Here is a 24,055-nt window from a genome sequence, read left to right on the forward strand (position 1 = left end):
TTGATATCTTACATGGCATGTCAATTAATTAGGTGAGGATTCATGGTAACCTATGCAAACTTGTCTTTCCTATTGGAATGGGGCCAGGAGCAAGTGCAACTTTTCACCGTCTTCTTGTATTGGGGTATGCCTATCTTGAACTTATCCACTTGTATCTCTTTCCTTGAATTTAGGTTCTACTTTATATTGTCTTTCTATCTATCTTTTAGTGTCATTGAGTTCTTTTTAACTCAATGCAACCTTAAACCCAACTATATGGGGTCAGCTATGCCAGTCCTGGACTAGCACTCTTGGATTTTGGAAGCAAGATTCAAAGTACTGATGCACCCGTATACGGTGCAAGGGGTGTATTGGTTCTTCGAAGTTTGAACCTTGTGCCCACCTTTTTTCTAGTTTTTATTTTTCAAAAATAGGTCAGGGAGTAGGTTTTAGACCTGTCTAATTGTCTATCCCCTGAAATAGGTCAAACCCCCAAAGCTCTGTTATCTAGCATTCACCAGTATGGTTGTAATGGCTGATAGGGGTCAATATGTGACGAAATTTTGAACCTTGTTTGAAAGTATAAGCACATTAGAAGAGAAGTGAGGCACGTGGCCATGTATCAAAGATAAGTACAGTATGGTTGATACTGTTGTGTTGGAGAAAATTCACCCTGTTCATGAGATGTAAAAGAGGACGAGAACATTGGGTAGGCAGCAGGGGCTGGCCTAAAATCTTATGGGTGCCAGGCACACACACACACACACACACCATTTGTACATCATTCCTTTTCATAGCATAATAAAATTTTAAAACTTACCAATAAAGATAAATAATGCATTACTTACAATTAGAAAGTTCACCAGTTGAGAATATCAGATAGGTAGAAATGGATTGTGAGTTTGGAACAACAGGAGTAAAAGCATCTATTGCCATACTATATATTAAGAAAATGAAGATTTTTGGTTGAATAGAAAACTGATCCAACAGTGTACAAATTGTGATAATACATGTGAGACTGTATTGAAGTGAACAGGATAGTGCCACCAGCTAATTGAACTGAATGAAGTAAATAGATTAATTAGTTAGTAGTTACACAAGGCAATTAAAAAGCTGAAAGTAATTAGTTTCATATTTTTTTCTCAATGGAAGAACTTCTCATAGGGGTCATTGCTTGGTTTGATAGTAAACTCTTGGGCTGACAAGCATGAGAACACAGGTTTGAGTGAGAGCAGCCACTTTGTCCTAGAAATGTCCAAGGTAAGGTATGTATGCAGTCCACCTCTTCCAAGACCCCCAGATTGTTGGGACCAGCATTGGATGATTGCTATTTTTAATGGAAGGAACTTTTCATGTTGATCTGGTCATTATCCTATGATCCATGTTCTGTGTTGTCATGCTTAATTCTTAGACCATGGTTTGCATGTTAGACTCGCAGTTATTGAAAAAAGAGGCTTTCAATCTCTTGGTATGATCTATCCCTGTGTATATATCATGCTGAACTCTCTATTTATGATCTATCCATGTGTCTATCATGCTGAAATATTTATTTCCACACGTTTTACCTAACATCTGGAATTTCTAGTAGGAATCATTCGAAGATCCTTTTTTTTTCCTCAGGCAGTATGAACTGATGTTGACACCAGTGTCATTCATTGTAATTAACTCTGTAAAGGAAGTCAATCACCTTAGTGATACATGTTCTCATCAACACCCTAGTTCAGATGATTCATATGATTCTTTACTGGAAACAACCCCATGTGGCTTAATATATGAACTTCAGTGCTTGGAGAGTAAGACAATGCGGTTCAATTGCAGGGTAAGTTGGCCTTTGGACTGTTCACTTTTGTGTCCTTTTTCTGTGGACCAATATTTTGCATTTGCTCGGTTTTTGCCTTTCTTAATCTCTTATGACTTTGAAGGTTGATTTCTGGTTTCTTGAGTTGGAGATCTTGTATATTTGTTTATGGATTGCCTCTTGGGAATTTGACAGGTTTTGGCAATTAATGTCCTTGTCCTGGAAAAATCCGAAGGAAAGTTTGAGAAATTACCATTAAGGAAGCAGTCCAAGACACTTCTTGTCCGTATTCCACTTGCTGGTTTTGTTTTGGGTAAGTTTATGTTGTTGACACTACAAACACTTGATGTTAATCAAATAGGATGATCTATTTTAGGGCCAAAGAAAGATGATTCTAGAACTTAGGTTAAAGAAGACAATTTAAGAACATGATGCAGGATAGGATTTGCGTAGCCATTGAAGAATGTGATGACTGGACAAGATTTGTGTTAGGTCCAGCCCAATTCAGTCAATTCAAGTCCCAACTACTGAGAGGAGCTAGGACCCTTACCCCTAATACCTCAGCAGTTCGAAAGCAGGAAGAAGTTCTAGGTTTCCACATAAGAAGATTCCCTGTCAGAAGTCGTTTCTCCCATTATTTGAAGTTAGTTACATGATCATGTAATCTCTGAGCCAAATATATATGGCTAGAATGATTCCTTTAGGGCATAATAATCAAATTACCTTTTCCTCTCTTCTCTTTCAATTGTTTTTTCTTTTTGATAAATAAAAAAATCATATTCCATTAATTCAAAGATTGGTTACATGAAAATCCCCTTAGAGAGAAAGGTTTAAAATGTCGATGTCGGTGGAAATATCGGCCATCCAAATATAAGAAACATGTCGGAAATATCATATGGAAATATTGTAAAAATTATTGTTAAAGGACTTGTTCCCTTCGCTTTTTTCTATTTCTTTGTACAAAAAAGAGGTGGTCTCAAAATTTGTTTCACCTTTGGGAACACCCTTAGATCCTACTTGGGATTTTGGGTTTCGTAGAGGACTTAGGGATGCTGAAATTGAGTCTCTTTCTATTTTGCTTGGTTGTCTTAATCAAGTTTGTTTGGATCCCTCCAAGCCAGATAAGAGAGTTTGGACTCCTAGACCCATTGGAACCTTCTCTTGTGCTTCTTTCTTCAAGTCCATCACTCAACTTTCTTCTCACTAACCCTTTCCATCTAAAGAAATTTGGTGCATGCCAGTCCCCCCAAAAATTATGGCTTTTTGTTGGGAAGTATTCCATGGGAAAGTAAACACTTTAGACAACCTACAAAAGAGAAGACCTTTTCTCTATATTTCTCCTAATTGGTGTATCCTCTGTAGAGCTCACGGTGAGGATTGTTACCATCTACTAGTATCTTGTCCCTTTTCTGCAGACATTTGGGCTTGGCTACTTTCGTTGTTTGGGGGTAGTTGGAGTCTACCAGCAGAAGTTCACATGCTCTTCAACCATTCTACCTTTTATTGGCCTACAAAAATAGGGAGAATTATGTGGAGATGTGCTCGTGCTGCTTTGACTTGGACTCTTTGGGAAGAAAGGAATCTCATAATTTTTCAAGACAAGGAAAGGAACAGCCAAGATTTGAAAGACTGTGTGTTAAACAGGGCAATACATTGGCTGAAGACCTTGGAAATCTTCCATCAATTCTCCTTTAATGACCTTTGGAGAAATTGGTCAGCAGTAGCAAGGTGCTCATCTTTAAAGGACAAATCAATTACAAGCTGGTCTCCTCCACCCGAAGGCTCAATAAAGTTGAACTTTGATGGAAGCAACATGGGTAATCCAGGATTATCCGGAGTGGTTGGTGCTTTGAGAAATGAGAAGGGAGAGATTTTGTTGCTCTACTCAGGTCCCTTGGGAATTGGGAACTCCATCAGGGCAGAACTTTTAGCTGCTGTACAAGGGGTGCAACTTGCAAACCAGCTGGGGTACAATACCTAATAATCGAGGGGGATTCCAAGGTGGTGGTGGGTTGGTTAAAAAATTCTGAAGAGGCTATGTGGCGATACAAGAATGAAATGAAGAAATTTAGTTGGTTGACAAGGAATATGTTGGTCACTGTACAGTGGGTGGGGAGATCAGCAAATACTTTGTCAGATGTGTTAGCTAAGCAAGGGGTAAATAGGGAAGAATTATTTTGGGCTCAGTTGTGATTATTGTTTTTCTTTCCTAGTTTACTTGTAAGATTCAAGGAGGGGCTGCAACTCGTGCCTCTCGTTGGGATGATGTATGAACTCACTCTAAAGTTGCTTCTGAATCAATAAACTTATTATTATTCAAAAAAAATTATAAACATGGTGGAAACATTTTAAAATATGCAAAATATAGAAAGATGTTTTATGAAATGATTAAAGAAGGATAGGCACACCTTTTTAAATTAGTATCTTGTTGCAAATCATTAAACAAAGCTAAGAAACTAAGGTTATAGACAAAGAATACGTTCTGAAGTTGCCTTGTGAACTTCAAGATTCAGAGCAAGAAAATATTTAACTCATAGAAAATGTAAATGATTGTAATAGACCAACCAAATAATGTATTATACAAACAAAAAACTAATATTTAATTTCATGTTTGAAATGAATATTGAGCCTTCTCAAAGTGGTAATCATGTAAGTTAGGTGGACAATAATATTGTTACTTAACATATTTACAATAGTGTGCCACCTTATGTTATAATATTATCTCTTGGACTCTACATAGTATTGGTAGTGTTCACTGGGGAATATGTTGATTCTAGTAAAATTTCATGTCACTACCTATGGAAGTGGAAATGGAAACATGTCATGTTAACTATTTGTTGTACTCCACATGGTGCTGGTAATGTTCATTGGGGAAATGTTGATTCTTGTAAAATTTCGTGCCGCTACCCATGGAAGTGGAAATATTAGGGAAATTAGGGACATTTTAAACCATGGGCGCGAGGTGACATCCTCCGCATTATTTAATCAGTCCACCACTGTCTTAGAGTCCCCTTCAATCAGAAGCTGCTCCACACCCATTTCTTTTGCAAGAAGTATTCCTTGTATTGCAGCTAACAACTCTGCCCGATAGAGTTCCCAACACCTAATGGGCCAAAGTAGAGTAAGACAACCTCTCCAACCTCATTCCTCAGTACACCTTCCAACCTAGAGGGACCCGGGTTACCCTGGCTGCTCCCATCAAAATTCAGCTTCAGTGAACCGGGAGGAGGGGGGACCCAGCTAGTCAATACCCTTACCTTGGAGGAGGAACAACTTGCTACTGATAACCAATCCCTCCAACAATCAGTATAGGAGAAATGGTCAAATAATTCTAGTCTTTAGACAATCCCTCCGGCTCTTCTCTTTCAGTTGTTCAGGAGGCCGAGTCTCCCTCGAAGAGGCTCTTGTGGTGAGCAGTACTCACCAGATTGGTATTAGAGCCTGAACGGCACCCATGCCTCAGACCAGATCGACCATTGTAGATTGGATCAACCAGATGGAGGTTAACCCTCAACCAGGTGACCTTGGAACTTAAGGCTGGTAATACAGAGGGATCCAACCACAACAGTTATCAAATGGGAGCTCCACCACACGGGAAGGTAACAAAGGCTGATTTCCCTACTTACTCTAGTGGTGATACAACCCCTTGGATCTTCAAGGTGCAGAGGTTATTTGAGTATCATGAGACACCAGAGCATCAAAGAGTTGCCATAGCCTCCATTCACTTGGGTGGAGAGGTGGTTTTGTGCTTTTAGTGGTATAGAAGGTCCCATCCTCAGGGAAGAGTTGCCATAGCCTCCATTCACTTCAGTCTGCATGCCTGTGCTCACACCGTTCGAACAACCTCTTGCAACCTTACATTGGGAATATCTCCCTATGAAATAAAGCACAGAAGTACGGAGATATTCTCAATGCAAGGCTGTAAAGGCTGTTTGAACGGGCTTTGCACTGACTGAAGCCGAACTCATCTTCAGGTTAGCTGGTCGGAGTTCATAGAGGCTTTGTGTATGTGTTTCAGACCTTCAAGATATGAAGATTATGATGAACATGTAGAAATGGGGTGATGGGACAATGTTTATATTGTACATTGCCTGTATCTTATCTTGTTGTAATTTCTCCTTTTTTCCTTGTATTTGTATTTTCTCTTGTTTGTAAGGGGCATAATTGTCGTTTCACACTATTTAGAGTTAATATAATATGTTCTTTTCTGGGTGGATGAAAATACACACCTGATTCAACTTAGTGTCGTTTGAACTGCTCTAACATGGTATCAGAACAAGTTTGACCTCACTTCCTATGAAAACATCTTGGTTGTTAAGACTGTGATTGGGGCCTTCAAATTGACTTGTTGGAGTTGTTAAAGGGTTCTCTTTGTGATTGTTTTGATCAGTACGAGGTGAATTGCATTTATTGGGAAAAACTTCCTTAGAATCAGTGTTCTTGCTCTCTTTCTTGATCAACTTATCTGTTGGGGCTGAGATATTGCATCTTGGGTTGCCCTAACTTCATTTTTACATCTATAAAATCTCGTGGATATAGGATTTTTCCTGAAGGGGTTTTGGTTTGAACAAGAGGAGTCACTTTTTTGCTAGAAAAGGACACCCCTGGAATGGTAATCTTGCGTTCTTTCTCATTTTGATGAATTTCTAGGGCTGAAACTGGAGATTTTGTGTTGCCCTAGGCTGATTTCCCTTCTCCTTAAGTCTTGTGGTGATCTGAATTTGTTTTTGATCCCTTAGCTTGACAAATTTAGTTTCTACCTTTTTTGGGCCTGGAATCATTGTTGTACTTGATTATCAACTGTTCTTTGCTCATTTGTTGTATTGTTTCTACTATTTTGTGATGGAAAAGCTAGATTCCTACCTGCCAAGTTTGATGGAACAAATTACATACTATGGAAAATTCACTTTCAATTTTATGTAGAAGGGGCTTTGAGGTCTGGTTGATGGTAAAATTAAGAAGCTAGATAGTACTGAAGTTGAAAAATTACAAACATGGAGGGTCAACAATGCAAACATGGTTTCCTAGATTCTTAGTTCAAGCACTACAAATGTTGCAATACCTATGCGGAGTTTTCATATTGCCAAGGAAATGTATTCATACATGGAGAAGGTGTATCAACACTCCTATCTTTCCCGTTAGTACTAGGTTAAGACTAAAAACATTTCCTATAGTCAGGTTGAAAGGAAGATTGTTATGGGCCCGAGAATAGGATCTCGTCACGGGTCGGTCCAAGGGGAAAACCTCCTGTTTTCCTTTGTTCCTCCTTGCTCTTGATGAACCTATCTTGGCGCCCTAATGGTGATTTTTCCAAGAGATCACCTAACTCTCCTTGCTCTCTTTCTTGACTGAAATTTTTGATGGTTTTATTCAATATTCTCAGCTCCTTAAATAGGAGATTACAAGAGATAAGAGTCCTACTTTTAGGAAGACTCCTTGCTAATTAGGAAGACTCCCTACTAATCTATCCTACTGAACTGATAAGATAAGATAAGACTCCCTTAATTTATCCTACTGAACTGATAAGATAAGACTCCCTACTAATCCATACTATTGAACTGATAAGATAAAAACACTGAATAGATAAGACTCCTACTAATCCCTGCTACTGAAAGCAGATAAGGTAAGAATACTGAATAGATAAGATAGGATGAGAACACTAATTGCTGCTGCTGAGAACACTAAATTACTACTGCTGCTGCTGCCGGCGCCCACATCATTACTCCCCTCCTGGACTACGAGCTTGTCCTCAAGCTTGAATTCAGGATGGGTGTCTTGAAACACAGTCAAAGGAATCCCGGATAGGTGGAATGATTTTGCCCTCCTGGATCGGGTTCCAATGAAGAGGGTTCATCCTCAGACAGCTATAGTGAGATACCAAGATTTGACCATGCATAGCTGCATTCTTTGCCACAGCCAACTGCAGCCTTAAGGTACTTCTAAGATGTCTTGAACTGTAGAGTACAAAGATTGTGAAGGCCAAGCTGGTGCCACTGAACCGCATCATCTGGATCCTCTTCTATTGCCTGCTTTAGTGTGTACAGAGCCTGCTCTTCCACTTCCGTCAATGTTGCTGCAATTTCATGCTGAGCCTTGTGAACCATGGCAAGTCCTGCCCATGCTCTATCCGCAACCCATGAAAGTTGTTCAGTGGGATCTTGAGACCTTTCTGCATCCTTGATACGATGAAGCACAACAGCATATTGAGTTGACATGCAATTAGGCTCTAGTTTTGCTGTCTTCTCCAGGCACCTTCCAGCACTTCTATGATCACCAACAAAATAATATGCATTAACAAGATTCACCCAGATATGTGCAGCCCTAGGATCTGATCTGACTGCAGCTAACAAACACTCTTTTGCAACATTTGCAGCCACAACATGAGGCATACAAGCTCCTTCACCAGCACTTGCCCCAACACCTGCAACAACTTGAAGATATGCAATCCCAAGATTCTGCAACACCTCGACGACACCAGATTCCTGCTTAATCGGGACATTCTGGGTGTTGCTAACCTGCGCTAAGGCAACGATTTGCTGCTCGCCCGACGATTCTGCCACGTCTGGTCGGTGGCCGGTTGTGTTTGCAGCTCCTTCCGGGTTCCTTTCCTTGTTGGAAAAGTACAACTCCATCAAGCGCCTTAATTCTCAGACATCGTCCTTGATCTCGCGCACCTCCATGCTGTTTTCCACAATCTTGAGCTCTAGATCCTGAACCCTAGTCTTCAACTGCTCAAGGTCACCAATGACGCCTTGCTCTGATACCAAATTGTTATGGGCCCGAGAATAGGATCTCGTCACGGGTCGGTCCATGGGGAAAACCTCCTGTTTTCCCTTGTTCCTCCCTACTCTTGATGAACCTATCTTGGCGCCCTAATGGTGATTTATCCAAGAGATCACCTAACTCTCCTTGCTCTTTCTTGACTGAAATTTTCGATGGTTTTATTCAATATTCTCAGCTCCTTAAATAGGAGATTACAAGAGATAAGAGTCCTACTTTTAGGAAGACTCCTTGCTAATTAGGAAGACTCCCTACTAATCTATCCTACTGAACTGATAAGATAAGATAAGATAAGACTCCCTTAATCTATCCTACTGAACTGATAAGATAAGATAAGACTCCCTACTAATCCATACTATTGAACTGATAAGATAAAAACACTGAATAGATAAGACTCCTACTAATCCCTGCTACTGAAAGCAGATAAGGTAAGAATACTGAATAGATAAGATAGGATGAGAACACTAAATTGCTGCTGCTGAGAACACTAAATTACTGTTGCTGTTGCACTAAATTACTGCTGTTGCTGCCGGCGCCCACATCAAAGATTAAGAGTACTATGCCGGTTTCATAAATCTCTGTACTGAATAAGAGTACTATGTTGGTTTCATAATAGAAAGTAATGCATTTCTTAATGCACCTAAGACCGCAATATGAAGTTATTAGGGCAACTGTCCTTAGTAGGGAAAGTACCCCATCTCTTGAGCCATCCTTGGTGAGTTGTTGAAAGAGGAAACATGTTTGGTTACTCAGTTGATTGGGGTGGAGTCGGTTTTTCTTGCCAATAAGCCGAAATAGAAGTACCTATCAAAAGTGCAGTGCTATGAATGTAGATAATATGGACATGTTGCTTCTTATTGAAAGAAGAGTAACCTGTGTACTTATGTAAAACTGCATGGGCATATAATTACTGAATGTCCTACTAGGCCACCAAAGGGCCAAAATTAGGGTCACAAGAAAGTTAGTTGAAGGCCTATCAGGCTACGATGGATGGATAGAATGATGATTATGTGATTTCCTCTTCCTCTGGATCAAAGGGTGATACATTTGGTGTTTTAATTGAGGAAAAGGTGTGGTGACTTGTACCCTCGGCCATGTTCTTAGCCTTTGCCTTATCTAATAAATCTTCTTGGTGTTCCTCATCTAGCCATATTTGGATCATAGACTATGGTGCTTCCAATCACATGACAGGGGCATACACAAGTTTTGGTTAGTCTCTTAAACTCCATTTATGAATAAATACATTAGTACCAAGGATAAAAAAATCGCCACGTATCGGGGCGTATTGGCCAATACGTATCGTATCGGTCTTCCTGATACGCCCCTATAGGGGGTGGTTTGGGGTTTGGTCTAGTTCAGGGGGTAAACCAGCCTTAAATTGACCCCTTTAAACTAGTTTCAAAGAAAAAAATAAAAGAAAAATAAAAAGCGACCAAAGATACAGGCCGATATGCCCCTATCAACGTATTAGATTGTATCAATATTTTGAGCCTTGATTAGTACTACTAATGGTGAGAAACATGATATAGTAGGATATAATGATTTGTACTTGTCTACCTTTACTATTTCTCAGTTTCACCTTCCCAAAACCCTTTTTTTACCTAAGCTCATCACTAATTTGATTTTTGTTGGTCAGTTAGTTGAAAATGGTAATATTATTTCCTTTTCTCGTGATGGTTGCTTAATATAAGACCAACACACTAGAGTGGTAAAGGAGAAGAGGCATAGGTTGGGGTGGTTGTTCACCTTGGATTTTGGATAAACATTGGTTTCTTACTTATTATCTACTACTTTGAACTCTGAAGTTATTTGTATAAATTTATGACATCTTTGGCATAGACGATTGGGCCATCCTTTTGCAAATAAACTAGAGTTTTTATTTCAATTTGGATGCTTGATTTCTAAGAACATTTCTTTTAACAATATTGACCAATGTTTAAAAATGCAGAGGCGTGACGTGAGGCATTCCATTGCCTAGAGGTGTGAGGTGTAATTCAGAACGTAAGAGGCATAAGCCTCCTTAAGAGGAGGGGTGATGAGGAGGAAGAAAAAATTCATTTTTCTTTATTTTTAATAAAAATCTTTTATATTAAGAAAAATGAAGATGCATAGCACTAGTTGAAAGGGGGGTTGGGGGTTTAGGGGGCGAAGCCCCCAGCCAAGGGGTCCGGGCTTAGCTTTCGACCCACTTTCTTTCCCCTTCTCTTTCCTTTCCTTTCCTTTTCTTTCTTTTTCTCTTTTTTTTTTTCTTCTCTTTATTTCTTTCTCTTCTCCTTCCCTTTCTTTTCCTTTCTTTTCCTTTCCTTTTTTTTTCTATTTTTTCTTTCTTTCTAGTTTTTTTTTTTTTTTTCCGGTCTTTTTACATGATGTGTGCATGAAGCGCATGAGGCGTACACCTCTAGCATGCCTCATGAGGTGTGCATGAGGTATGCTAGAGGTGTTAGTGCCTCTAGCATACGCCTCAGGGTGTTTTGGGGGCACCTCGCCTGGAGGTGTGCCTCCAGGCGTATGCCTCCCACACCTTTTAAAACACTGATATTGACAAATCTTGCATTTCTTGTTGTTTGAGTAAAAGTCATGTATTGCCTTTGCCTTCTAATTTAGAGCATAGTAATGTTCCCTTTCATGTTATACATAGTGATGTTTGGTTCTCTTGTGGTTTATAGACTTGGATATAAATACTTTGTATCATTTATTGATGACTGCATCGGGTACACATGGATATACCTTTTTGAAAAATATATTAGAGGTATTCCTTACATTTAAGTTATTTCTTGTTATGGTGAGGACCTAGTTTAATGCCTTGGTGAGAGTCCTACATTCAGATTTTGGGGGGAGTATTACGATGGAGATTCAAGTGCTTTTTAGACCTTTTTGAAAGAGCAGGGAATTAAATCTAGGAGATCTTGCCTTAGTACCGCACAACAGAACAGGGTGGTAGAACACAAGAATGGGCATATTAAAGTTTTGAAAATCATAATCGTATTGTAAATCATAGAGAAAGTTGAATTGAATCAGATCATGAATCATACTTAAATTGTAAGATGATATACATTTTTTACAAACTTATAAAAATTTAAATATAAATATACTAAAAGGCTAAATATATAAAGGAATAAGATTTTATCCTATTTTTAATCCATATTTACCATCTATGTACCTAAAAGAGTAGAATTTTGTACTTATAGATAGAAGCCTAAGATGATAAAATCAAGTTTACTAAAAATGATTTATTTATATTATTTTAAGACTAAATATTGAGTTTGTTTTAGTAAGGGATTTAAAACAAGTCTTCCTTAACAAAATTAAATATAAAAAAATAAAGTAGAGAACTAATTCTTAATGGAATTTGTTTGAATCATAATGAATTGTAAAAATCATATAAATCGTAAGATTTACAAATCAAATCATAAAATTCAAATAAAAATTGTAAGATTTTTGCATGAAAGGATTCAAACATTAGATTCAAATCAACACCCATGGGATTCATGATTTAAGTCGTGAATTGTATCATAAGTGGTAAGGTTTTTACAACATTGGGGCATATTTTGAGTGTGGGGAGGACCCTTCTTTTTGACTCCCTTGCACCTAATTCCTTTTTGGGTGGAGGCGGCCGACATTGTTGTGTTTCTTATTAATTTGTTTCCTTCGTCTGTGTTATACAATTCTTCACCATTTGGATGTGTTTGTTTTGTTAACCTTTTTCCTCATCAGCACACAAGCTTACTCCTCAGGCGGCTGTAGTGTATTTTTGTAGGATATAGCTTTGATTACAAGGGTTTTCTTTGTTATGATCCCCAATTTCGTCGTGTGCACATCTCTTGTAATGTACTCTTTCTGGAAAATATCTTTCTTTTAGTAGAAATCTGCTGAATTAAAAAATATAAAAGAAAAGTAGTTTCTTGAAGAGAGAAGAAGAGAAGAAGAGAAGTTGAAAAGAAAAGAGAGCAATAATCTGGATGCCCCCTTCACTTATTATTTATACTAAAATAATAGAATAGTACAAAGACAACTATGCCCTTATAGGGCGGCAAAACATAAAACAGCATATATAACACTCAAAAACATAATAAAATTTGGACTCACATAACTACTATGGTCCACATCTCCTATCTAACTAACATAAAACATATACTTAGAAAAACATCATAAAACTAATTAATCTTCAACACTCCCCCTCAAGTTGGGAGTAAATGTCACACATTCCCAACTTGCATAGATCATGTTCAAACTTGTTCTTTGCCACCTCTTTAGTGAGAACATCAGCCAGCTGCAACTCTGAAGAGACACAAGGCAAATAAACTTCTCCGTTGTTACCCTTTCTCTTATAAAGTGTCTATCAACTTCAATGTGTTTTGTCCTATCATGTTGAATTGGATTGTGGACAATATTGATTGTAGCTTGATTGTCACGGCATAACATCATAGGTTTTTCTGCTTTCACCCCAATCTCACTCAAAAGAGATCTAACCCAAAGAAGTTCTGAGACACCATGAGCCATGGATTTATACTCGGCCTCTGCACTTGACCTTGCCACAATCGCTTGCTTCTTACTCTTCCTGGAGATCAAGTTTCCACCTACATAGGTACACACTCCTGATGTAGACCTCCTGTCATCTAAGCATCTTGCCCAGTCCGCATCTATATAGGATTCCAGCTTCAGACTCTCATGATTTGAGGAAAGAATGCCTTTGCCAGGGTGCTTTTTCAGATATGTAATTATTCTCTTAATAGCTTCCTAGTGCTGAACCCGAGGTGTATGCATGTACTGACTCACAACACTAACAACATAAGAAATATCTGGTCGTGTCATATACAAATACAACAGTCGGCCCACCATTCTTTGATATCTCCCCACATCCTTTACCAATTCATCATCCACACCATTAATTCTGTGATTTGGATCAATAGGAGTGTCTACTGGTTTGGTCCCCAGCTTCCCAGTCTCTCACAGTAGGTCAAGTACATACTTTCTCTATGAAATGAAGATCCCATGCTTGGATCTTACAACTTCAATCCCTAAGAAGTATTTTAGCTCACCAAGATCTTTGATCTCAAATTCTTGCTGCAATGATTTTTTGAGATCATCAATCTCCTCCAGATCATTTCCTGTCACTACTGTATCATCCACATACACAATTAGAATTGACACCAGAGCATCTCTCATCTTCACAAAGAGGGTGTGATCAGATTGTGTCTGTGTTTATCCAAAACGGATGAGTGCCCCTTTGAACCTGTCAAATCAAGCCCTAGGTGATTGGTTCTTTCCATACAGAGATTTTCTGAGTCTGCACATCTTTCCTTTACCAACATTTTCATAAAAACCTGCTGGAATGTCCATATATACCTCCTCCTGTAAATCACCATTGAGGAAAGCATTTTTGACATCAAGCTAGAACAAGGGCCATGAATAGGTGGCTGCTAGAGATAAAAGGATATGAACTGAACTCATCTTAGCTACTGGTGCAAAGGTTTCCAGATAATCAACACCATAGGTCTGAGTATACCCTTTTGTTACCAACCTTGCCTTGTACCTCTCTATCTTGCCATCGGCCTTATACTTCACTGTGAATACCCATCTACATCCGACTGTCTCCTTGTCTGGGGAGAGATCAACTATTTCCCAAGTTTGGTTTTTGACCAAAGCATCCATCTCATCTTGCATGGCTGTTTTCCACTCAGGTTTGGAGAGAGCCTCAATAACATTCCTGGGTATAGACACAAAATCCAGGGAAGAAAGAAAAGCACAGTAGGAGGGTGATAAGGCATTGTAGGAAAGATGGTGTGAAATGCAGTGGGCTATACACTTTCTCTTCTCCTTACGGAGTGCAATGGGAATTTCAAGGTCAGTGGGATCAGGGATCAACTGCAACAATGGTGTTAGGGATATAAACCTTATCATTAGAAAACATAACAGGCTTAGGCTCAAGAGGAATACTTGGAACTGTATCTGCCGAATCTGGAGTTTTAGAAGGATTGACAGAGAGTGGTGTGGGTTGAGGATGTGTGGAGTCAATCATCATCTACCGGCGCTGAAATTTCTGTGAGGCTGCCTGTAGTGGCTCAGGTAATGAAACTGGAAGTGCAGGTGCTGGCTGAACTGATGGAGGTACCACAGAAACAGGAAGGAATAGATTGTGAGTTCTCCTTCCCAAACCCCCCCCCCTGAGGAGAACCACTCGAGAAGAAAAATGTGGATTCAAAAAAGGTAACATCCATAGTGCCAAATCTGCTCCTCGACACTGGGTCATAACAGCAATACCCCTTTTGGTTCTGAGCATACCCAAGAAAAACACATTTCTTGGCCTTAGGATCCAATTTCTTGCGATGAGGGCCAAGAATGTGAACAAAAGAAACACAACCAAAAACCCTCAGAGGTATATGAAATATCTCTCCATCTGGAAAAAGAAGGCTAAGTGGCACTTAAACCCCAAAGTTCGTGAAGGAACACGGTTAATCAAATGCATGGCTGTAAGAACTGCATTTCCCCAGAACTCCACAGGAACTGAAGCACACACCATAAGACTCTTTGCCACCTCCACAATGCGTCTGTTTTTCCTCTTAACAACTCCATTCTGTTGCGATGTATATGCACAATTGCTCTGATGAACTACACCATGTTCTAAGAGATACGTGGTCAGGTCCTTCTCAAAGTACTCTCTGGCATTATTTAATCTAAAAACCTTAGTTCTCACTCCAAATTGTGTGAGAACCATATGGTGGAATTGTCATACTAAGTTAGGAACCTCATCATGTGATCTCATCAAATATATCCAAGAATATTATGTATGATTATCCACAAACAAGAGAAAGTAACGGAATCCTCTCATAGAAGGGATTTGATATGACCTCCATACATCAGTGTGAACAATATTAAAAGCAGAAGTACTTCTTTTATTACTTGGTTTAAAAGAGTCTACAATGCTTTCCTAATTGACAACTTTCACACTTCAAATTAGATAACTGAACAGATTCAAACAACTTTGGGAAAAGACATTTCAAAGAACTAAAAGAAAGATGTCCCAAGCGATTGTACTAAAGCATAATCTGTTTCACTGACTTTGACCCACTACTATTGCTGCTGCTGCTAACATGATGGCCTAGATGTCTCGAAATCTCATCCAAAAGGTAGACTTCATTCACCTCACGACCACTCCCAATCATCTTCTTTGACTTCATATCCTGCAAAACACAATTACCAGGAAGAAAGGTCACGGAACAATTCAAATTTTTTGTCAAAGAATTAACAGACAATAGGTTAGTATGAAGTCTAGGGACATGCAAAACAAAAGGTAGAGTTATATCATTGGTCACTCTAGCTGTCCCCTTTCCAGCAATGGGCATATGTGAACCATCTGCTGTAGAGACAGTCTCTACCAGAGCACAACTGATAGGAACTGAAAATGGTAGGGGCATTAGTCATATGCTCAAATGCTCCTGACTCTATAATCCAGGGAGGTCCCTCTTTACCTGAAGTGGATGCAAGATTTGCAGTTGCATATGAAGTACCTATATGTGCAAAGGAAGTGGTGTAGTTGGCTCCTGCATTCTCTATCCATCTGGAAGGCTAGAGTTGGGTGAATCTTTCTTACTCATAAGCTGTCCAAACCTCTCCAATTCTGTTTTCACCGCTGCTACTGCAATGGATTCCCAATCAGTTTGGGAGAGAGGGGCTGAAAAGTCTCCTGTAGTGGCTACATTTGCATTTCCCTTCTTGTTTCTTATCCGAGCAGGCATAAGATTTGGATGAAGCTTCCAACAAGTGTCCCTGGTATGCTTAGGCTTCCTGCAATAATCACACACCAAATCCTTCTTATTTTCCCTTCTAGTCTCACTACTCCTCCTGTCTCCATTCGACTTAGGTTTGGTTGTACCAACCATAGCCGACTAGTCAATCCCAGGCAGCCTCAGCATTACATTTCTCCTACTCTCCTCTCTAGAGACAAAAGCATAGGCCTGAGAGAGTGTTACACCCTCCCTAGAAAGAATATGCTGCCTAGCAATGTCAAATTCAAAGTTCAGCCCCGCCAAGAACTCAAAAACCCTATTCCTCTCTACCAGTCTGTGATAAGTTGTTGCATCATTTACACTTTCCCATACCACAGTTTCTAAGTGATCTATTTCCTGCCATAGGGTTTTCAGCATGGAGAAATACACAGCAAGAGGTTTTTCTCCCTGTTTCATACTTATCACCTGAATTCTTAACTGATAGGCTCTGACTTCATTTTGCTTCTGAGAGTAGGTTTCAGTCACTCCATCCCAAATCTCCTTAGCAGTATTAGCCCATAGGAATTTTTTTGCAATATGAGGTAACATAGAATTACACAGCCAGGACATTACCATGTAATTCTCTTGCACCCATCGGGAAGAGTCTGTATCAGGTTTCTTCTCCTCCCCAGTGAGATACCTTGATTTTCCACGGGCACCAATAGCCATCTTAGCTGATTGTGCCCACTCCAAATAATTTGTACCATCAAGTTTTACTGTAGTAATGATTCCAGACCCAAAAATATCACTACTACCTCCAACACCCAGTCCCACAGTATCGGTAGATTTCATCTTGGTATTTCAACTCTCCATCTTACTTCAAATAGTTCAACAGTAAGAAAAAAATAGATTGGAGACCTTCAAAAAATAATTTAATATCATACACAGAAACCAACCCTTTTGGAAGAAGAAAATCCTAGCTGGAGGGAAATCTCTCTCCTCCCCATGCCTCCTAACAGAGAGAAAAATGAATCGATCACTTCGGGAGGCCCAGAAAATTCCAGAAACCAAACCGCTCTCTTCAGAAAATCAAAAGAAAACTTACAATATCTGGGTGCCCAAGATCAGATAAAAAACAAAGAGTCCAACTTTTCTGGGACTCTTCCCCGTACTCCAGTTTTTCCTGATTTTGATGCCGAACAGTAGATCACCTTCCTGATGTCTAGATCCCACCAAAAACTCCAAGAACTGGGCAATCTATAGTAGTTCAATCAGCCCTTTACCATTTCATGCAGTCAGCTGATCTAGGGCTGCATGAGAATGCTTCAAGAAACCCTAGCCGATGCTCTGATACCAAGTAGAAATTTGCTGAATTAAAAAATATAAAAGAAAAGTAGTTTCTTGAAGAGAGAAGGAGAAGAAGAGAAGTTGAAAAGAAAAGAGAGCAATAATCTGACCGCCCCTTCACTTATTATTTATACTAAAATAATAGAATAGTACAAAGACAACTATGCCCTTATAGGGCGGAAAAACATAAAACAGCATATATAACACTCAAAAACATAATAAAATTTGGACTCGCGTAACTACTGTGGTCCTCACCTCCTATCTAACAACTAACATAAAACATCTACTCAAAAAAACATCATAAAACTAATTAATCTTCAACACTTTTCTCACATGGAAAAATCATCTACTTCGTCATCTTTTCCTTCTACATGACCCTTCTAGGTCTACATGAAGAGGCATCATCAAACTACTCCAGCCCCTGCACCTTTGCCCCCTACATTTCCAACTATTGGATCTCTGTCTCCTATTGATCTAGTAAGCACTCGACTCTCTTCTACCCCTTATTCATCTCTTACCTTAGATCCATCTTTATGTCATTATACTTATGTTTCATGCCCACCTGATCACTATGGCTTCCCATCTGGCATAGTTCCTTTTCCATTGTGTTGTCTTTTATAGAAATTCCCAAGACTTACCAACAAGCTATGGTTGCCTCGCATTGGATGTTGAAGTTCAGGCATTACTAGAAAATGATATATAGGACTTGGTTCACCCTCCACCAGATGCTTTTATTATTGGCATCCACTACAAAGAGACTTTTACTCCTATAAATGGGAGCCTTGATAGGTAGAAAGCTCATCTAGTTTTGTAGGGTTATAAGGAAGAATATGGCATCGATTACGAAGAGACTTTTGCTCCTGTAACAAAAATGACCACGATGCATATGATTGTTGCTATCTTTGCTATTAAGAGGTGGGTCATTCATCAAATGGATGTGAAAAATGCCTTCTTGCATACGGACTTGAAGGAGACAATTTATATGAAGCCATCTCCTGGGTATGATGTTGTACCTAAGATGGTTTGTTGGTTGAAGAAGTTTTTGTATGGCCTCAAACAAGCACCTAGGGCCTGGTTTGAGAAATTTAGGTCCACCATTATTGATGTTGGGTTTACTCAAAGTTCTATTGAATACTCTTTGTTCTCCCTGAGAAGTCCTCATTGGCACCATTTTGTTGTTGGTATACGTGGATGATATTTTAATTATTGAAGATGATATTGATAGTATTTCTTCCTTGAAACAAACTCTAAGTCACTCATTCAAGTTGAACGATCTTGGTCCTATCTTACTTCTTGGGCTTAGAAGTGTCTCATTCTAAGAATGGGTACTTTGTCAATTAGCAGAAGTATACTCTTGATTTAGTAAAATCAGCCTCATTGATGAATGATAACTAGGTTAATACTCCTCTTGAACTTAATCATAAACTCTCTAAGGAAGATGGTGAATTTCTTGTTTATGATATCTCGTACCGGCATCTGGTTGGTAGTCTTGTATACCTCAGAATGACTCGGCCATAAATTTTATTTGCAATTCAGATTGTCAGTTTGTCTCTACCTTGTGGAAACCTCATATGTCAATAGTTCTTTGGGTTATCCATTACGTTTGAGGGACCCTGTCTCGTGGCCTCTTCTTTTCTTCATCCTCCCCATTCACTCTTAAGGCCTATGTTGATGTTGATTGGGCTGGGTGCCCTAACACTAGATGCTCTACTATGTGGTGTGGTGTTTTTCTCAGAGATTCTTTGATATAATGGAAATGTAAGAAGCGACAAACTATCTCTAAATCATCTACTGAGGCTAAGTACTACGCAATGTCCTCAGCCTGTAGTGAATTGGTGTGGCTCTGTGCTCTCTTGAATGACATTAGTCTTTCTTATTCTTTCATCCCTCTCTATGCTGATAATATCAGTTCAATCAAGATTGCCTCTAACCTGGTATTCCATGAAAGAACAAAACATATTGAGGTTGATTGCCACTTCATTAGGGATCTATACCTTGCTGGCCATATTACCCTTCCTCATGTGTCTTCTAGTCTTCAACAAGCAGATCTCTTTATCAAAGCTCTAATATGTGCTTGCCATTAATTTCTCAGTGACAAATTGGTGCTTATTTCCCAACATTAGATCGAGGGGTGGTGTGTCCAGAAGCGCGTCGTTAAACACCCTGGAACACCAGTTTAAACATTTATAATTTTTATCGTTTCTCAAACAACTACTACTGTAGTAAATGGGTGAGAACGGGTTGTATCCACAAGGAAGCAAGGGTAAAATTAATATATACTTAGATCCGGACAAGAGAACACAATCGAGAATTGCAGAAAATAAGAAAATAGAATCTATTATTGCTGAAATTAAATGTTTCAAATTTTAACAAAACAATAAATAAAAATCAGAATTTAATAAAGTATGGGAATCAATAAAGGAAATAAAAGAAATAAATAAAAAAATGACCCAAAATCCGGATTCGGTAGCGGTAGCTGCAGATCGGCCAGACAACTTGTAGAAACCCCTCCTGACAAGAACCAGGTGTCTGTCCTTTCTACAACCCTCGAACCCCTCGAGACACCTTAGCCTTGAACCGAACGAATTCAGATCTGCAAAACAGAGAAACAAACAAGAATTAAATCTAAAAGATTGCAGAAATAAAAATAACAGAAAAGAAAAGAATGGTTGATCAGATCCAGTGGTGGTAGTTGCACATTGGTTGAACAGCTTGCAGGAATCCCTCTTGACAAGATCTGGGCGTCCTCCCCTTCTACAACCCTTGAACTCCTCAAGAAACCTTAGCCTTGTTAACTGGGTGAATTGGCCAACCCCTTCTACAGGGCCCCTAGGACCCTTTTTGTAGAGAAGGGTGGACACAACTAGAAATAGGGAGAAAGATGAGGGGGCGGCAGCTGGGATTTAGCAAAGTTAGGGATGCCCTAGGGTTTCTAATGGATGGCTAAGATGGTTTTGAGGTGATCCTATGGCTGAAAATAAAAGGAGAGGGCGCCCAATATTATGTAGGGCTGAGATTTGGGCGTCTAGAAATAGAGGGTGTAGATTAGAACATCTAGGGTTGAAGGGTTAAGATTAAAAGAATAGGTGGTGCCCTAGATTGAATGGTTGGGATATAAGATGGAGGGAGTGGCTGAGGTTTGGAGGTGAGGGGCTGAATGGTGAGGATTAGTAGAATAGGTGGCGCCCTAGGGTTTAAAAGGTATAAAGGAGAGCCCTAAAATGAGTGGTTGAGATTAAAAGAGGTGGAGGGTGGAGATTAAACACCTAGGGGTGGCTAGGGTTTGCTAAGAGTGAAAGGATTAGGTTAAAAAGGCTCCCTAGGGTTTGCTAAGGAGAGGGGAGCATGGTAATACAATAGGATGGGCGCCAGCTGGGTTTAGCAGATAGGAGGCGCCCTCCTGTCCTCAGTTCTTTACAAAAACACCCCCTCTCTTAACTGGTCTTCACACCAGCTTCCCAAAAACTGCACTTCAGCCTCGAAAATTTCCCAGTTTTCTACATAATTTGCACCAAGACCCTCAGAGGTCACATAATTGATTTTAACTGGGAAAAGGGTATACTTTGACTATTCTAAGGCCGAAAATACCTCTGAATTGATGCCCTTAAGGCATCAAAATGCAGGGTTATCAAGGGGGTGTAGAAATATGGGCTGATGATGTTTATATTGTACAATGCCTGTATCTTATCTTGTAATTTCTCCTTTTTCTCGTATTTGCATTTTCTCTTTATTGTCCTTTCACACTATTTAGAGTTAATATAATTTGTTCTTTTTTGGGTGGGTCTTCATTCACACCCGATTCAAATCAGTGTTGTTTGAATTGCTCTAATAGAACAACTCTCCAAGCTGAAGCATATTGGCTTTGTTAGGGATTACCAATTGGAGTTTGAGAGGCTTGCTATGTTGGTGTTTGGATGGCCAAAGAAGGCTTTGGTGGGATGTTTGATCAGCAGACTAAGGGATGATATCCACCTAGAAGTGAAAGCTATTAGCTTTGTAGTCAGCTACTATTCTAACCACATCTGGTCTGGCCCAGTTCCAGGAGTGGCTTGACCAACTAAGGCAGGTTAATCGATCCTTGGGTCCCATCCTCAAGACTCCACCCAAGACCAAGTCCAATAACTCCAAGCCCAATGGAGGTTCAGCTAAGTCGGTGGGAATTAGGCCTAATGTGCCCTTCAAGTGCCTTTCCTGGGTCGAGATGCAAGCCCAACGCGAGAAGGGCCTGTGTTACAATTGTGGTGACAAATTTGGGCCAGGGCACAAGTGTAAGGCTCATCAAGTTTTAATTATGCAATTGGATGAGGAAGAAGATTGGCCAGACGTACCCAGTCTAGGGGCCAATGTGACCAAGTCCGAGGGCCAGACCAGGATAACCCAAAGATCTCTCTCTAGGCTCTAATGGGAGCCTATGTTCATTCCAGTCCATGAGAGTGAAAGGGAAGTTGTAGGGAGGGTGTATGTATTGACTGAAAATGGGTCTTCTATGAATTTCATCACCCAATTGTGTCTGTACCCGGTCTATGGTTCATTAGCTAGGTATGACTATACACCATATTTCCCCATTCTTTCTGCATGTAGCTAATGGCCAAAGAATTGTTTGTGGTGGAATCTATAAAAATGAAAAGATAATGATCCAAGGACACACCATCCATGTGGACCTCCATCCCTTGGACCTCTCTAGAGCTGATGTAGTCCTAGGCATCCAATGGCTATGTAGTTTGGGCCTATTGACTTGTGATTGGACATGTCTGATTATGGGTTTTGTGTTGGAAGGTTCACCTTGCCACCTTCAAGTGTCCACTCAATTGTTGCAAAGAAAGTCTTGGGACCATAGAATCCTACTCTTGCCCGGGTCCAAGCCCATTAATGCCAGGCCCTACCGCTACCTAGGAAGGTCTTGGGACCATAGAATCCCGCTCTTGCCCGGGTCCAAGCCCACTAACGCAGTAACGCCAGCCCCTACTGCTACCTGTATTTTCAAAAGATTGAAATTGAGAAGATAGTGGGGGAACTGCTCAAGAAGGGGTTTATTCAGGCCAACAATAGTCCCTATTCTTCTCTTGTTCTCTTGGTCAAGATGGGACATGGTGGTTTGATGAATTGGGCTCAGTCATGGTTTTCTTTAACATGGACTTGAGATCTGGGTATCACCAAATTCAGGTACACCCTGAAGACGTTCCTAAGACAGCTTTTAGGATGCATGACAAGCACTATGAGTTAGGGGTGTCAATTGGACTGGATTTGGTCCAATTTGGTCTAGTCCAAGGTGAGTCCATTACAAATGGACCTGGTCCAATCCAGTCCAATAAATATTTTGGACCATTTTGGACCAGTCCAGAGACTGTTCAATCTGTTCAAATTCCTGTTAATTTAGATTGGTTTCAACTCAAACCTGGTCCATTGACACCTATGTTCTTATCTTCTATCAATGGACCTGATATTGGCTCAATCCAATATAAATTCATTATGGACGGACCAGGTCCAATCCAATATGTCATATTGGTCCATCCAGTCCGTTCAAATTCAATGTCTTATTGGTCCGTCCAATCCGTCCAAATGGATTTTGATTTGGATGGAGTCCAACCCAAAACCGCTCCATTGACACCCCTACTATGAGTTCCTTGTCATGCCCTTTGGCCTGACGAATGCACCATTCACCTTCCAAGCTATCATGAATGAGGTGTTCAGACCATATTTAAGGCATTTATATTGGTGTTTTTGATGACATCCTTTTCTTTATGAAAGATTGGGATTCCCACTTGCATCACCTTCAGCTCACCTTACAGTTATTGAGCCATCACCAGCTCTGTGCAAAGCTGTCCAAGTGCACCTTCCGCCAAACTCAAGTACATTGCCTTGGGCATGTAATTGCAGCAGAAAAAGTATTGGCTGATCTGGACAAAGTTGTTGCAATGCAAGAGTGGCCCAGGCCACTACGGTAAAGGCCCTATGAGGCTTCCTTGGCCTCACAAGATACTATAGGCACTTGCACTTCATTAAAGGGTATGGCCTCATGGCCTCAAAAGGCATTTGAGCTTAAGCAAATAATGTCTAGCCCTCCCAGTCTTGACTTTACCAGGTTTCTCCCAGCCATTTGAGCTTCAATGTGATTCTTCCAGGCTGGGAGTGGGAGCAGTTCTCATGCAGAAAGGATAGTCAATTGCTTATTTTAGCAAGGTTCTCTCTCTAATAGCCCAGGCCCAATACACATGCCAAAGAATTAATGGCTATCATGCTAGCAGTTCAGAAGTGGCATCCGTACTTGTAGGGATGTTTGTTTGTGATCAGGACTGATCATCGCAGCCTCAAATACCTCTTGGGACAGAGAGTTCACACCCCGGAGCTGCAAAAATGGGTCAGTAAATTGTTTGGTTATATGTTATAGAACACAAACCCAGGCCCAACAATCAGGCTATTGATGCTTTAACAAGGATGGAGGAGT

At 40.0% G+C, this 24,055-nt stretch overlaps 1 protein-coding gene across 4 annotated transcripts in view; it reads left to right on the forward strand.

Moving 5' to 3' along the window:
- The window catches only part of CTC1 (conserved telomere maintenance component 1), a 42,175-nt gene that overhangs the window by 5,377 nt on the left and 12,743 nt on the right, over window positions 1–24,055 (forward strand). For 3 of the 4 annotated variants that reach the window (XM_010245805.3, XM_010245802.3, XM_010245804.3), the window contains 3 exons: window positions 33–124; window positions 1,600–1,798; window positions 1,973–2,090. In XM_010245805.3, the coding sequence (XP_010244107.1) occupies window positions 33–124; window positions 1,600–1,798; window positions 1,973–2,090 (409 nt within the window). The remainder of the gene's footprint in view (window positions 1–32; window positions 125–1,599; window positions 1,799–1,972; window positions 2,091–24,055) is intronic. The other variant, XR_016077575.1, reaches the window with a different exon arrangement.

This window comes from Nelumbo nucifera, chromosome 6 (genome assembly GCF_055504915.1).
Source record: "Nelumbo nucifera cultivar China Antique chromosome 6, China Antique-T2T, whole genome shotgun sequence".
NCBI lineage: Eukaryota > Viridiplantae > Streptophyta > Magnoliopsida > Proteales > Nelumbonaceae > Nelumbo > Nelumbo nucifera.